At 59.0% G+C, this 16,469-nt stretch overlaps 1 protein-coding gene across 2 annotated transcripts; it reads right to left on the reverse strand.

Annotated features, from left to right (window-relative positions):
* Positions 1–558: 558 nt before the first annotated feature.
* FURIN (furin, paired basic amino acid cleaving enzyme) lies at positions 559–12,570 on the reverse strand. 2 transcript variants are annotated; one of them, XM_058542496.1, is made up of 16 exons: positions 12,413–12,570; positions 8,120–8,459; positions 7,616–7,714; positions 7,408–7,503; positions 6,961–7,089; positions 6,774–6,850; positions 6,371–6,459; positions 5,672–5,844; positions 5,024–5,236; positions 4,457–4,557; positions 4,254–4,357; positions 4,046–4,163; positions 3,754–3,933; positions 3,208–3,332; positions 2,983–3,093; positions 559–2,714 (listed from the first exon to the last, which is right to left on the reverse strand). In XM_058542496.1, the coding sequence occupies exons 2-16, from the start codon at positions 8,294–8,296 to the stop codon at positions 2,125–2,127; spliced, it is 2,382 nt and encodes a 793-aa protein (XP_058398479.1). In that variant the 5' UTR covers positions 8,297–8,459; positions 12,413–12,570; the 3' UTR covers positions 559–2,124. The 2 variants fall into 2 exon arrangements, with proteins under 2 accessions (XP_058398479.1, XP_058398480.1); XM_058542497.1 differs by lacking the exon at positions 12,413–12,570 and adding an exon at positions 11,778–12,373.
* Positions 12,571–16,469: the final 3,899 nt, after the last annotated feature.

A 16,469-nucleotide genomic window follows, 5' to 3' on the forward strand; every position in this document is an offset into this window, starting at 1 on the left:
TGCTTCTTGGGCATAGGTCCTGGTGGAACCGTCACCACTCTCCTACCCCCAGGAGGGGGCTTCCTGTCCCAAGGGAAACCTGGGGCAGGTGAGGGGCAGAGGCAGGGGCTGGGGAGTGGAGAGGTGTGTAGTTTCCTCCAGGGAGACTCAGGCTCTCCCCTGTAGAAGCCCTCTTGGTTCAGTCAGGCCCCACTGTAGGCCTCAGCGCCACAGCAGGTGGCTGGGCTGCTTCAGCCAAGGGAGACCCTGAGCAACCAGGACACAGGCCATTCCTCTCCACCCTGCTGAAGACTAGGCCTGTGGTGGTGGATGTGCTCAGCTTGTCCCATGCCCTGGGGCTTGTCGCCAGCTGCTGTCTCCTTCCACTCCGTGCTGCTCCCTGAAAGAGGCCCTAGAACCACTCAGGAGACGTACTTTGGTGTCCTGCCTTGGGCCCACCAAGGGGCAGGCAGGACAGCCCATGGGCACCTAACTCACCCCCAGTCCCCACCCCACCCCCATCCTGGGTGTAGTCCCAGGGTCCTAGGAAGAACAATTATCACCACACTGGAGACCAGACCTGGTTTGCATAGTCTGCACGTTTAATCACTTTAAAATCTCTAACATTATCTCGTGTCCATTAAATAGAACCAACAATGCTGGGCCTGTTTAAATTACAAGGAAAAAAAATCACTGTGCACCAACCCAGTATCTTACAAAACCACCTGGGCCGGCCACAAGGTGGGGGGATGGGAGAGGAGGGGGCACCCCGGGCAGGTGGCTGGGTGCCAGGAGGGGCTGGGGAAAGAAAAGGGGGCTCCCAACTGGGAGGGGACTGATTGTCCTAAAGGGAGGGGTGCAAAAGGCACGTCAGAAGAGGGCGACTTGGGGGACAGGACAGGTCACTGCTCTCTCCAGCAGGGCACAGTGTTGGAGGGGGCTCGGGGCCACTGCCTGCCCACCCCTGGCACTTGGAGAACCAGTGACCATGAGCCCCTGGCACGATGAGCCCCATGTGAAACACGACAGCCTGCCCCTCCCACCATGACCCCCCTTTCCTAGGCCTGGCCTGCCTGCCTCTTCAGGACTTGGGGCTCAGCTACTCCTTACTCCTCAGCAACATGCTGCAGCCCCCCACACCTCAGGGCCAGGGCAGCTGGGGGAACAGCAGGATGAACAGTGGGTGTAAGAAGGTGGGTGGTCCAGCTGCTACCCCCATTAAAAATACCAAAACAAAACAAAACAAAACAAAACATCAGCATCTAAAGTGAAATAATCACAAAGTGAAAATATATCCTCAAACAGCCCCTGAGATCCCCACAGGGGAAAGCAGCATCGGGTGGGAGGCAGGAGAGGCTGGCTGGGCCACCGTCCCTCCCCACCACCCACCCAGGGGCTCCGGGACTGTCAGTGCCAACAGCCCAGGCAGCCCCGGGCTCAGAAAACAGGGACTTGGGCCCTGGCAGGAGGTGAGGGTGCCAGAGAGGGGAGGGGGTCAGGGTGCCAGCACGGGGCTGAGCCCGGGCCAGCCTCGCTCAGCAGGCAGCCAGCTGTGGTGGAGGTGGGCAAAGGGACAGACACACACGTGTACATACATGTGTACCCTGGAAGCACCTGCCTTGCCTTGGTCCCTTCCTTCAATCACCGCTTCTGCCCGAGGCTCACCAGAGGTGGGGGACAGGGTCAGGGATGCAAAAGCCCTTGGAGAGGTGGCTTCCTCCTTCAAATACCCCCTAGGCCAGCCTCCCTGCTGCCTGAATGGGGACCATTATTGCTTCAGAGGGACAGGGAAGGGGAAGAGCTGCAGCCCAGGGCAGGAATCCAGAAAGAGAAGGGCTGCCCCTCTTCACTCTGCAGGGAGCTCTGGCTGGGGCCTGGGCCTTGGAAAGCTGCCCTCAAGGTTTCACTCCTTTCTCCACACACGAGGGTGCTGGGGGTGGGACGTCACCCTCCCCTGCCCCTCATCTGGTCCTGGGGCCCCACCTCAGGCAGTCAGGTGGCCCAAGGGTAGGGTGGGAGGCCGTCTCTGCCCCTCTTGCCTCCCAGCTGGGGTCCAAACCCAGTCCCAAGATAAAAAAATACTTTGGTGAAGTAAAAAGTGCCCAAGGAAGGGACGGGCTTGAAGGGGCGGGCAGCAGGCGCTTGTCAGAGGGCGCTCTGATCTTTGATAAAGGCGGTCCTCTCGCCCCGGCCCTCGTCCTCTTCTGAGTCGGACGGGCACTCCTCCTGCCAGGCCTCGGGGGGCAGTCCCTTGTAGGAGATGAGGCCCCGGTCCATGGTGTACACCTTCACCCCCCGGAAGCTGAAGCCAGAGCGCAGCTGCAGGACCAGGAAGACAGTGACGAAGACCAGCACGATGAAGGCGCAGCTGAGCCCGGCCACCACCTCGGGCAGGTGTGAGGGCAGCAGCCCTGCCCGCAGGTGTGGCTCTGCCTCCACCTCTGGGGGCTGCCGGGGTGGCTGCTGCTGTGGGGACTCGCGGCTGCTCTGGCTCTGCCGGGAGCACGTCTGCTCCACAGGGTCCAGGGAGGCGTGGCTGGGGCAGCTGAGGCAGTCTGTGGGGGCCGGCCCCTGGCATGTGGCACACGAGGCGTGGCAGGGGGCGCAGACGCTGGCCCGGATGGTCTCCACGTCATTCTCGGTGCTATAGTGTGTATTGAGGACTTGGGGAGCGAAGCCTGGTGGGCAGCGCTGGACACAGCTCTTCTGGTGCAGGGAGAAGCCTTCCTCGCACACTGCCGGCATAGGAGAGAAGGCGGGTGTCAGCGAAGCCGCCCACGGCCACGGGCCGTGTGAGCCCCAGGAGAGGGGCAGCCCTGTGGACCTGCAGCTCCAAGCACGGTCATCACAGTCCCCAGGAGCTCCCAGCCCCAGAACTGTGATCATCCCAAGGACCCCAGGGTCTCTTCAGACCCCTTTTTCTCCTAGAGCTGGGTTTCTGGACAGCCCTCTCTGTCCACTCCCGTCTCAGGCCCCCACACCCCAACAGCACCCACTACTGACCCACACAGGCCTGGCTGGACGTGAGGGTCTTGCAGCCGCTGCTTTCAGGAGGCATGGGCAGTCCCTCGGGGGCCGTGCCATACAGCACGAGGGTGAACTTGGTCAGTGTCCCTATTCCGGGGTGGGGGAGGAGGCAAGAGTTAGAGGGCAGTGGGACCCCTCCTGGCATCCCAGACCCCTCCAGCTCTCCTCCTCGTTCCCTCCAGCCCTCGAGCGCCCCAATACCATAGTTGTTGGCTTCGCTGGTGTTTTCAATCTCTAAGACCCACTCGCCAGAGGGGTCCTCATCCCAGGAATGGGTCGTCATGAAGGCCCAGTCATTAAACCCATCTGCAGAGTAGTCATGTGGCCTGAGGGAGGAGGGTACACACAGCCATCTGAGGCCTCTGGGGGACCCTAGGACCCAAGTTGTGGCACCAAGCCCACAACACATGGACAATACACCTTCCCCCAGTGCAGCACCAACCCCACGGGGCTAGGAATGCTTATTGGCTCTGTTTCCCAGTAGACCAAATGTTGTCAACCAGAAGATTCTAGAAATGTACAAGGGTGCTACACATGGGAAGGCACACAGATGTGGCATTTAATGGGCAGAATCAGGGATTCCTGCAATATGGAACAGTCCCATAGGCAAAACCATCTCTCCCAAAATGCCAACAGCGCCTCCCTCATCGAGAAGTATTTGGTGACCATTTGGGCCATGAGAGTGAATGAGTGAATGCATGTGGGTGGGAGGGAGAGGACGAGCTGGACAGGGGACAGGGCAAGCACCTGGCAGCCAGCAGGGTGGAGCGGGTGCCCATGGGGCTGACCAGGTGGATGGCCAGGTCGCCGCGGCGATTGTAGGACAGGGTGAGCCGCGCCTGAGCATGCTCCAGCCGTGTGATATGGCTGGGCTCCCCCAGGCAGGCGGTCACAGTCTTCCGCACCTCTAGCCGCTTCCCGATGTCCCTGTGCAGACAGCACCATGAGGGTCCGTCAGCCTGGCCCACAGGGACCAGCAGGCACCCCTTGCGACCCTCAGGTTCCACTTGCCCCCTCCCAGCCAGGGTCCAGCCCTCACTTGGGTTCAGTGAGGATGTCGATGATGCACTTCCGCTGGGGGGCCACCGTTGTCCAGTTCTGGGCCAGGGCCACCATGGCACCTGCGTCCAACAACCCATAGCCATATGAATGGCTCACTGTGGGGCAGGGAAGGCAGGGTCAGCTGGGATGCACAGAGTGCCTCCCACCAACCCCTAGTCCAGCCCACTGGACCACCCTGTCTTCACCTTTCCGGCCCACACCATTAGTGGCCCAATCGTTAGCATTGAGGTGGGCTGGCTTTGAGGTCTGAACCACCAGGTGCTGCATGTCCCGCCAGGTGAGGTTCTTACTGCAAAGGAGGGAGAGGCTGGGGGCTCAGTCTCTTTGGAGAGACATTGGAGACCAAGGGCGGCCCTGCAGAGGGCGCAGGTGGGGACCCACCACTTACTTGGCCTCCAGGGTGAGAGCAATGATGCCGGCTGCCAGAGGGGCAGAGGCTGAGGTGCCCGTGTGAGACTCTGTACACTTCTGCCGCAAATCAGTGGTCACCTACCAGGAGAACAATGGTGTTGGACCTGTGATGGGTGGAGAGGACCAGAGAGGCCACCTGCCTGGCCACCCTCTGCCTACAGGCCCTGAATACCACAGATGGTGTGGTGAGCCAGGGCCAAGACACCTCAGTCCCAGGGACTTACTTGCTAACTTGCTGTGGACAGGCCAACGCCTGGCCCTTTCCAGGCCTGTTTCCCAAGGAACAAGGGGGTTGAACTAGAGGTTGGAGATCATTAAGAATAATGCTTGTTTTTGGGGAGAGCTTTTATTTCTCAGGGGCTTCACAGAGGGCTCCATGGCCCCCAGGAGTCTGAAAGCCCTCAGCTCTCATTCCATGATGCCTGCACCACTATCACCCAGCGATGTGTGGGTGGGAGGCAGACGGGGTCAGAAAGCAGGCAGAGCCAGCCACCAGCCCATTTCCCCACCCCCCACCCTAGCCCCTGCCCGGGGCAGGACTCACAATCTGCTTCTCGTTTTGGTTGCCGCTGCTATAGGTCGTGGCCAGTGTGGATGAGCAGGCCTCGCTGTACCAGGGCACATTGCCGAGCTGCGTGGCACTGCTGATGGACAGCGTGTAGATGCTGTTGGTGTAGCCGTCGCAATTGCAGCTGTCGTGCTCCCGGCCCCCGTTCCCTGAGGCCCAGACGAAGATGGAGCCTAGCCCCCCACGGCCCTGTGGACAGAGTAGGGGCTGAGGTCACTCGAGAACAGGACTTGGGGGAGGCCTGGCAGGAAGATGCTGCCGGAGCCTCGTTCTTGGGGGACCCTCTACCCACCCCCGGGTTCCCCTGTGAGATCCCTGCTGGATCAGGTATATACACAAATATGTCTATGCCCAAAAAAACAGACCTGAACCACCACCAAAATGCTCAGAGTGGTGATCCCAGGGGTGGAATTATGGGTGATTTTTATTTACTTTTCTCTTTTTCTGTCCTTCTGGTCCCTTAACATATTATTAACAGGCTTTGCGTAAAATTAAAATTAAACACAAGAATAAAGAAACAGGAGCAGAAAAATACAAGGAAGAAAGCCATGGAAAAGACAGCACCCAGCTTGCCCCCAGAGGCAGGGCCTGGTTTCCAGGGCTGGGCTAGGACCCTCACCTCACCTGGCTAACCCCTCGCAAGAAGGCCTCCTCGGCGAGGCGGGCTGGCCCATCCACAGTCTTGCCGTCGTCTTCGGGGCCCCAGCTGGCGCTGTAGATGTGGATGTGGTTGGGGTTCAGGCCCAGCGAGCGTGCCTCCACTGCATCTGTCACTTCGCCATCTAGCATGCGCACCCCTGACCACACAGGGGAGCAAGGAGAGGGATGCTGCATGGGTCCAGCTGCCAGGGGCATCCCCTAGAGCACACCCAGCCCTGCACCCAGAGGATGGGCAGGGGAAGGTAGAGGCTGGTACTGAGAAACCCTGGGCCCGTAACTGGCCTGCCTCTGCCTTTCAAAGACAAGATCCAGGGAGGAGAAAAGAGGAAAACACCCCTGCCCTCAACCACACATTCTGGACTAGAATGAGGCTCTGGGTTCCCAAGGGAGTGAGGTGATCAGGCCTGCCATGTAAGGACTCAGAATGAGTGGTGAGGATTTGGGGAAACTCTTGCTAAGAAACACTCACGCCACTCCACAGCATAGGCCCACCAGCACTGGTGGTTCAGCATTTGAGTTGCTAAGAACTCTCTACGGAATAGCCACGTGGTCAAAATGATCCACAGTGGGAAAGTGACAGACACTGGCTGGACGGAAAGTGGGTGCAGAAAAATGCCACCCCAAGGATCTCCCAAGGACAAGGTGGCCAAGACCCACACCTACCTCCAATACGGGCATTGTAGGCCACGCCTACGCCACAGACGCCATTGTTGGCCACCGCAGCCACCTCGCCCGCACACCGTGTGCCATGCCTGCCAGGGCCAAAAGCATAGCATTACTGGTGGACAGAGCATGGCAGGTGCAGCCTGAGGAGCAGGAAGGGTCTGTGTGCCTCTCGACCCAGGACCATTGTCCCACCTGTGTGCACAGTCCCCTCCACACATTCCACTTGGCCTATGGCCATCTCCGCTCTGACCAAACTCTCCCTTGGAGCTCCAGCTGGACCAGGACTTGGGAAAAGACTTCGGCCTCTCGGGCAGGACATGTCTTAACCCAGTCTCAGCCCTGCTTCCTCAGTGGAAAAGACAAGGAGGGAGGCAGAGGCCAGGGACCTGCTGTTTCTTACCTGTTGTCATTCATCTGTGTGTACCGAGGCTGGGGGTCAGGGTCCTGGTCATTGACATCGAAGCTGGCCCCAGGATCCTGGAAAGGACACGGCCATCATCAGGAGCAGCCTGACTACACTGGCACAATAGGACTGCCCCTAGACATCCCTTACCAGGGATGGCTGCCTCCCTCTCCCACCTCCTCACATAATTGCCTGCCAAGTCTGGGTGGTTCTTCTCGATGCCATCATCCAGAATGGAGACCACAATACCGTGTCCCGTGTAGCCCTGGGCCCAGGCATCCTTCACGTTCAGGTCCCGCTGGGTGACGCCAGACTGCAGAGACACCCACCCCCATTGCCCCAGCACTTACAAGATGTGGTTGGCTGCGTGAGGTTAGGGGTACCTCAAAGAATGCCTTCACCACCCCAAAACCTCCTTTCTCCACCCAGCTCTGCTCCAGAAATGCCACCATTGGTTGTCTGGGCTCCCTGGGAGGGAAATCCCCAGGCCTCACAGGATGGGCTAGGGAGATACTGCTCAGCAGACAGAAAGAGGAAGAATGAGAGGAGGCCTCAAAGTCAGCCTCATCCACCCACGGGAGGGATGGGTGCAGCTGGGGAGGAGGAGCTGGGATCCAAGGAGGCAACGTACCAGGTACCACTGCTGGGGAAACTTGGGGTCCGTGGGCTCCTGGTACACGTCCCGTTTGGTCCGTTGCTTTGCCACCTGCTGCTCCAGCCACTGGACCTGTGAGGGAGTGAGGGAGAGACGGTGTGGGCGGAGGAGAGAGAGGAAGAGACAGGCGCTCCTGAGAGCAGGAAGGGAAGAGTGGCAGTAGGAGGGGCTGGGCTGCACTCACTTGAGGCTCCCTCTGCAGCCGGCTGTGCCGCAGGCGGTGAGGTGACAGGGACCGCTTTGTCACTGCTCGATGCCAGAAGTGGTAATAGTCGCCGAAGATCTGTAACAGAGCAGGAAGACTGAGCTGGGCTTTCCATCTGTCAGTCCGCAGGGAGGCGGGGGATGGGGGTGGACAACCGGCTGCAAGGGGAGGCACACAACGGCCGGGGGTGGAGGTGCATCTGCTCCCTGCCCAGGACCCAGTAAGAAGGTGCAGGGGATCAAGGGGGACTCACCCCCCTGCCCTGGTATATGCTGGTCCTCTGACTGACCTATGCTAGAGGCCCAAGGGCAGGACAAGCCACTGCTCCCATCCCCCTGGCCACCCAGAACATGCCTACTACCCAGATGCCCCTGAGAAAACCAGCCCCACAGTGCCTGCTCCCAGTGCCGGAACCCTTGCCCACCCTGGCCCCACCCCCTGGCAATGTCCTATGCTTAGGCAAGAGGCAGTGAGAACACCTACCTGTCCCAGGTTGAGGAAGCCATGCTTGCGTGCCACGCTGTCAGCCACGGCCGGGCCTCCAGGAATCCGCACGGCCCAGGTGTTGGTGAAGACTTTCTGACCACGGGCATCGGCTGCTAGCAGGACCAAGGCTACTGCTGCTGCTACCACCCATAGCAACCAGGGCCTCAGCTCCATGGGGGGCACAGGTGGCCGGGACCCCAGAGCCCCCGTCTCCTTGGCCTGGTCACAGGGCCCCGGCTCCCGCGTGCCTGCTCACTGCCTGTGGCCCGGGGCTGACTGGTGGGGGCATGGGGCCGAGACAGGTAAGGCTGTGGGGGGAGGATGAGGGCTGCTGGCTCTGAGAGGAACAAGAGAGGAAAAGGGAAAGTCAGTCCCTCCCCAGCCATGTGCTGAAGCTGCCTTCCCACCCAACTGGTCAAGCCAGGCCTGAAGGGGCTCTGGGGGAGACAGGTGAAAATCCAGCCCCAAGGTCAGCTGGATAGATGGACAGATGGACCCCCCCCCACACACACACACAGCTCCCAAGCCTCTCTCCACACAAGAAGACGAAAGTAGGATGAAGAGTATGAAGGCTTGAGTCACTCAAAATTAGAAACAAGAACTGAATACACCCTCGCCAGAATCTAAGTAAAAAAGATGGGGTATAAAGCAGTATGCACACATGACCCTCTTTTGTTTTTAAAAAACTATTTATACATGTATATTTATATATAACCACAAAACAAAATCTGGAAGGACACACGCTACAACGTTAACAATGGTTCTCTCAAGATGGTGAGAATTAAAAGTAATTATTTTCTTCTTTGTGTCACTGTATATTTTCCAAATTTTATAAAGGAATATATATATATATATACCTTTATATATATATATATATATATATATAAAGGTATATTTTATAAAGGAATAAAATGTTGGCTTTTTAACGTTTCTTTTTTATTTTTTTGTGAGGAAGGCCAGCCCTAAGCTAATATCTGCCAATCCTCCTCTCTTTGCTGAGGAATACTGGCACTGGGCTAACATCCATGCCCATCTTCCTCCACTTTATATGGGATGCCTGCCACAGCATGGCCTGACAAGCGGTGCGTTGGTGTGCGCCCGGGATCTGAACCGGCGAACCCCGGGCCACCGCAGTGGAGCGCGCACTTAACCACTTGTGCCACCGGGCTGGCCCCTTTAATGTTTCTTAATAGGTGGCATCTACACAGCTCACTAGGGTTTCTTGGTTCAGCAAAGCAGACCTAGCCACAGGGATTTATTTGCAAAGACCCACAGCCCCTGGGAAGAAAGGGTACGTGACCCCAGGTGGGACAGGGGCTTTGGGGGCCAAGCACGGGGGAGCGCAGTGGCTTCACCTCCCTCTATGGCCCAGACTGGTGGCCATCAGCAAATTCAGGGGCCAGGCTCTTGTTATGCTGTTTCCTGGGGAACACTGGGGCCACCCAGCCCTGCCTGGGCACCCCCAACAGCCCCCTTGCTCACTCCACGCGCACCAGCCTTGCGTAACCCGAGCCTGGGCAGCCAGGGCAAACACCAGCTGCTGAGCCAGGAGCGCCAAGGTGAGGCTGAATCAATAGTCCTCGTGTTGTTTTTCCTCCTTCAGCAAACAGACAGCGGGACCTCTCTGCCCAGGGCCACATAACTGTCCCCACATAGGGCCCCTGACGAGGCAGAAGCCAAGCCCCTGTGGTGGAGAGAAGCTGGGGGATGTCCCAGTGGGGACCTCTAGTGCCAAGCTTGTTGGGCAGAGCACCTGCCCACAGGACCCTGGATGCCCCACCACTCCCAGGGGCCAGCCCCAAAGGAAGCCACTCTACCAGACGGCAAAATGAAGCTCCCCAGCTCACCCAGGAGCTGGGCGGGCAGGCTCACCCCTGGGAACCCTCGCTTCTCCCAGGACTGCTATCAGCCACAACCAGTCTCCCTGGCTGCTCCTGCTACAGTCCCACCCTGCAGGATAGGGGCACTCAACACACAATTCCTGTAGTATTTTCAGTTTACACCAAAATAACCTGACAGCTGATGGCAAGAGGCATCCACAACGCAGCTCTCCTCACCCCAACGGGCAGAGTCCACAGGACTCCCAAACAGGCCTGGAAGCCACAGCCCCATGATGCCTCCAGCGCCCAAGTCTCAGAAAGCTGGTCTGAGCAATGGCCGGGCAGCTAGATATCTGGCCCTAAGGGATGAAGGGACCCCTAAGCCCCTTATTAAACAGAGGATGTGGGGCCCTCTGGGCAGGGCCAGTTAGGAACAAGGCCTCTTCTCCCCTTCTTGCCACCACAACAGCTGCCTCTTGGGTCCAGATGTCAAGCAAAGCCACCCCTGCTGGAGCCCTCAAATCAACATTGGGTTCATCCGGGTCTAGCCCAGGTTCCGGCACACAGAGGATCGAGCTGCAGCTGCTTGGTGTTAAAGTGATTAACCAACTACTTAATTACCTCGCAGCACCCGGCAAGAAAGCAGGCTTCAGGCAGAGGCCTCCTCCCTCTGCCCAGCATCCCCAACCATGGTGAGCAGTGTCTATGGCTTCCACAACGCCCTGAAGCCCCCTAGACAGCCCTGCCTCAGGATCCTGGAGGGAGGGAGGATCCCCGTCCCAAAAAGAGCAGGCGCTGAGAACAAGGAATGAATGGGCTTCCCCCCACCCCCATCCCAGACTCTGACTCATCCTCTGAGTCCCAGTTCGGCTTAAACCCAGAGGCTTGCTGTATCTCTAGCCTCCAGTGATGCCCTCTCACATAAGACTCAGCACCAGCTGTGGCCAGAGAGAGAACCGTGGGTGCTCTTCCTGGCTGCGTTCTCGGTCAAAGCCCTTTCCTCCAGCCTCAGGAACCTCCCGACACAGAGAGCCACTCCAAGGCACCCAAACTGAACCTACCCCCGGGTCCGGCTGCTGTTTCCCAGGCACTGGGGGTCTGGCGGGGACGGGGCTGCTCAGGAAACCCGGTCGGTCTCTCTCTCCAGCAAAGAGACACCAAGCCAGGTCCTGTTCCAGGCACTGAAAGTCTCCCCTGAAATTCTGCCTTCCAGTCCCTGCTCAACTACTCATCTGCTGTGTGATCTTAGATAAGTCACTTCCTCTCTCTGGGCCTCAGTTGCCCTGGTGGTAAAAACTGCTAGACCAAGGCCGGCCCCACGGCCTAGCGGTTAAGTGCGTGCGCTCCGCTACTGGCGGCCCGGGGTTCGGATCCTGGGCGCGCACCGACGCACCGCTTCTCTGGCCGTGCTGAAGCTGCGTCCCACGTGCAGCAACTAGAAGGATGTGCAGCTATGACATACAACTATCTACTGGGGCTTTGGGGGGAAAAAAATAAATAAAATTTAAAAAAATGTTTAAAACAACAAAACAAAACTGCTAGACCAGAGGTTTTCAAACTTTCTTTTAAAGCCACAGAATCCTTGTTAAAAAATCAAATCTTAGGCAGAATCCCAATATAGGAAATAGTAAAACATGGGCCGCCCTGGTTGAGACAAGTCAGGCTTGACTACTCTCCTATCTTGTGTCCACACCTGTCCAACCCTTCCGAGGCCACAGCACCTGGGTTCCCCTGGCACTTCCCAAGTCAGAGAGAGAATTCCAACACCCTCAGGAGGATGAGGGTCTGCACCCCCAGGGGCAAGGGGAAGGGATGGCGGGAAAGCAGGTACTGACCTGACAAGTGACTGCTGTCAGACCTGTCTGGCAAGCAGGCTGCCCCTCAGGGCAGCCAGCCCACGGGGGCAGCAGGGACCTCGCACGGCCTCCACGGGAGGCAGCCCCGCAGAGCCCGCACCTGAGTCTCGGGTCGCCCAGGTGTGCGGGCGGGGACCCGGCCGGGAACGATGCCTCCGCCCCGCGCACCCGCTCCTCCTTCCCCGGCGGAGCGCGGGGTGGGCGAGCCGGCGGCGGTCCCCGAAGGACGGCGGGGAGGCGGGAGCGCCCGAGCCTCTGGAATTCTCTCCCCATCCCGCCCCCGGCGGGGCCCGCAGGCGCTTCCTGAGGTCAGAGGGCTCGCCCCGGCTCCGAGCGGAAAAGTACCGGCCCGGGTAGGGGCCGGGGGCCGAGCGGGCCCAGCGCGCGCAGGTGGGCTCCGGGCGCCCTTCCCGCTCCCCGCGGCGGCACCCTCGAGGCCGCCCCGCAGCCAGTCTCGAGAGCCGGGAGGGCAGCCGGGCCCTGGGGCCGGGTCAGGGCGGCCCGGGCGCCGGCGCCTCGAGCCTCCCCCGCCAAGGCGCCCGGGCCGCGGAGCCCACTCCTCCGGCAGAGCGGCCCAGGCCAGCCGGCTCCCCGGCCCGCGCCCTCCCGCTTACCCTGCAGAGCCCGGGAGGGGAAACTTTTCCGGCGAGCGCCGCGGCTGCTCGGAGCCCCTCGGCCGAGCGGAGAGCCGGCGGCGGGGGCCTGGCCCGGCGGGTCCCCAGCCCAGCAGGAGCGTCACCACGCCGAGGCGGGCGGCGCGGCCTCGGCCGGGCCGCGACCAGGGAGGGCTCGGCCTCGGCCTCGGCTCCGGCTCCGGCTCCGGCTCCGCGCGGGCGGGCGGGCGGGCGGGGGCAGCGGCCGGGCCGCGGCGGCGCGGCTTGTTTACTCGGGCGGCTGTCAGCGGCTGCGGCGGCCCGGCTCCTCCCCCGCGCCGCCGCGCCCCTCCCCCTGGCGGCGCCACCTCCGCGCGCCGGCCGCCGCCGCAGCCATCACCGCCGGCCCGCGCTCGGCCCGCCCAGGCCGCCCATGCTGCCCGGGCCGCGTGCGGAGGCCTCGGAGCGCCGGCCCGAGCGGCGGCCCTGCGGCCTTCTGGGGCGCGGCTGCCTCCGGCTCCCGGTCGGGGCAGGTAGGAAGTGGGGCCGGCGACCCCAAAGCCCTCGCGGCCGCCCGGCGCGTCCCCCAGGCCCCACTGCCCGCGCCCCCGCCCCCGGGCTCGGCTCTTGGCGCCGCGAGCTCCCCGGGCTGGCGGCCGCGGAGACCCGAACTCAGAACCCTCGGCTTGGGCTGGGAAGGCTCGAGGAGTCCCTCAGAGCTCGGCTGGATTGTGGGGGAGCTGGCCCTCTTCCCCACTCCTGAGCCGTGAGCCTGAGCACGACCCGATTCCGTGCCCTGGGAGGACTGGGGTGCCCCACCTGAGGTCGGACTTCACAGCAGCGAGGCAAACATCCTCGTGGCCTAGTCTTTGAGGAGTCGGGATTTTATCTGCATCTGTACAGACAGGTGGATATGCAAAACGAGTGGCCCGTGACCTTTTAATTTTTTTTTTTTTTACACCAACCACCTGCCAGGCACCAGGCCAGCCACTTTACACTATCTCCTCTGTATGTACATTATTTAATCCGCATAATCCTTTCAGACTGACATTATTGATCCCATTTTACAGATAAGGAAACTGAGGCACACAAAGTTTAAATAATTTGCCCAAGGTCCCACAACTAGCAGGCCTCAGAGCCTGAGAAATCTGGGGCCTTGGCAGAGCCGGAATCCAAGCTAATTGCAGTATACCAGCCGGCTCCTCTCCCTCCCTAGGTCCCTGCCCTAGAAAACGTCTGTGCCACTTGGCTGAGGCGGCCACTGCTTGAGCTGAGAAAGGAGGAGAAATGTGGCCAAGAGCTCCCCAGGCTGGGTTATTCCAAGGTTGCAGAGCCGGCTCTGGGCTCTGGGCTGGTTCCATGTGTTAACTTGTTTCTTCCTCACCACAGACCCCATGAGGCAGGTACAATACGTTTTCCTTTAGGCACCTTTTATGTGTCACTACATTTTATAGAGGAGGAAACTGAGGACCAGAGAGGTTAAGTAATATTCCTAAGGTAACTTACTAGGTGACAAGTCGACAAGCAAACCCGGGTTCAAATCCCCGCAGCACAATTTTATGCTATGCCACCTTGGACGAGTTGCTTAATTCTCAGAGCCTCAATTTAGCCCTCTGTAAAATGGAGATAATATTCAATCAACGGGATAAGGTACCATTGGGGCACCCTTACAAATGCTGCAAAAACTGGAAACTCAGGGAAGAACGTGGAGTCCTGAAAGTTGAGCTGGGAGATAAGTCCAGTTGGCCTCCTCTCAGAGTGAGAACTTACCCCACAAGTCGCTAAGACCCTGGGGTATCCCCCACCAGCACCAGCCACAGTTGGGAGAACAATGCTTCTGTAGTCAGACTGAGGCAGGAAGTGAGTCACGGTTCTTCCTCAGCCTGTGAGCAAGAGAACCTCATTGAGGGGAAATCGGGACAGGGCTGGCCCCACCTAGACTTGGAGTCCCCCAGTGCCCTTCCCACTTGTCCTCTGGCCTAGAAGAAAGGTCAACCCGGAAAGAAAGCAATACTGGCTGCCTCCAGGTGCCCCACCCATCCTGACGGCTGGCCCCAGGGGAGCCGCAGTGGGTCTGAGGAGGAGGAGGGGCAAGCCCTGTCTCCAGCCAGCCCGCAGAGACACTGAAACTGCCCAGTCTCTCCCCACCAGCCTGCCCCTTGGATCCTGCCTTCAGCATCAGGCAGAATTCTTTACGCTGTGTTGCTCAGAGGTGTGTCACTGAGGGGCGGAGAGGGGAGGACCGAGCAAGTGAGCACCTGTCCTTGCTTTGCCTGGAGCATCTCCACCTTGGTCCCTCTCCTACTTTAGAGTTTCACATACGACTGTATTTTACAACAGTTCTGTTGCTACAAAGAATTTAGAAGCTACCCTCCTTGAGACCCTTCTGGAGAGGATTCCAGCTTGCCACAGCTGGTGGCTGCCAGCCAGCTTCTTCCTTTATCTCCCTGAACTGAGTCCTGTGGGCAGGTATTGTTCTCCTTATCGCTGCCAACAATTTATCTGAGGCCTGAGGGAGCAAAACTCCCCCTGGAGCCCAGGTCCCCTGACTTGGGCCCTTAGGAGCCCCAGGGCCTGCGGACCACAGTTTATCAGATTTACACAGCAGTTAATAGGTTACGGGGCACCATGTGACAGAAGCCTGGCTGGGGGTGAGGGGAGGGCGGGGGGGGGGGGCGACCTGTGGGAGGAGCAGAGCCTGGTGGGTAAGGCCTCAGGGAGGAAGAGGCTGTGAAGAGGTTCCCACCTTCCCAGCAGGGTTCCCGGGGCAAGGGGCCAGCCAGCCAAGCCTCTCTTTATCTTTGGATTTGGGGCTAATCTGGGAGGCTCCCAAGAGCAACCATAGTCCCCTGTCACCCTCACCCTGCCGCTCCCATTGTCCCCTTGGAGTGCTCTGGGGTCCCCTTCTATCAAAACCTCTTCCCCACTCTCAGGCACCTCCAACAAAGCCTTCAGCAGCAGCACCCACACCTGGTTCTAATCAAAATGTCCATACTAGAACCATACATGCATAGAAGGGCACACAACAAAATGGGATTGGTGTTTTCTCTGAAAGGGTGGGATTTGAAAACTTTTTGTTTTCTTCTTTTTCTTACCTGCATTTTCAGGAATATCTACAATAACTTTTACAATAAAATAATTAAACCTTTAAGCATGCAAAATTGAATAAAGCATGCCCACACTTCAGCATCTAGCTCCAGAACACCTGGAGTCTATCCTGAATATTGCTGGGCAAGTCAGGCTCCTGCTGTCCCATCCCAGGGCAGGGCCCTTCCAGTTCTGGCTGAACCACTTTGGGCATACCTCCCTTATATGACAAACAGGGCGTCTGTGGGTGGGAGGAGGAGCTGGAAGTGATTTGGTGGTGACATATTGGTTCACGATGGGACAGGATCCCAGCATGGCCAGCCCTTCTCAGTTTCCCAGCTGTTGGGGTGGCTCTGCCGCCTCCCAGTCACTGGTCGGTTTAATGGCTCCCTTCTGTGGGCTCTGCATCTTCTGCCTGCCTTCAATGCCCAGCCAGTGCTACCCACAATTGGGCACTGAATAGGTGCTTTGGGTGCAGTCTGGTCTGGTAGACATTCATTGAGCACCTGCTGAATGCTGGGCCCTGGGGCCTCAAGCTGAGTCCCTTGAAGCTTATCCTCAGGAAGCCGCCGACCACCTCTGATAGAGTTGGAAGCAGGTACCTGAGACATGCCAGGATCTTCCTGAACCTGTGCCCTCCAGTGTAGCCTTGCAGCTCCAACATGCCGCTGCCTTTCCTTCTCTCTCTTGATCCAGAAAAGTAAAACAGTCAATTATCATGACTTCTTGTTGAGTTTTCCAGTCAATTTTGTCATCCGGAACAGGATTTCTTTGGCACTATCGATATCTTGGGCCGGATCCTTCTTTTTGTGCCTTGTAGGATGTTTAGCAACATCCCTGGTCTCTAAACACTAGATGCCAGTAGCACCCCCACCCCCATTATGACAACCAAAAATGTCCCCAGACATTGTCAAATATCCCCTGAGGGGCAAAACAGCCCCCAGCTGAGAACCACTGATCCAGAGTGAGGAATGGGAATGGGAAGAAGGTG

Source organism: Diceros bicornis, chromosome 5, assembly GCF_020826845.1.
Source record: "Diceros bicornis minor isolate mBicDic1 chromosome 5, mDicBic1.mat.cur, whole genome shotgun sequence".
In the NCBI taxonomy this organism is placed as follows: Eukaryota; Metazoa; Chordata; class Mammalia; order Perissodactyla; family Rhinocerotidae; genus Diceros; species Diceros bicornis.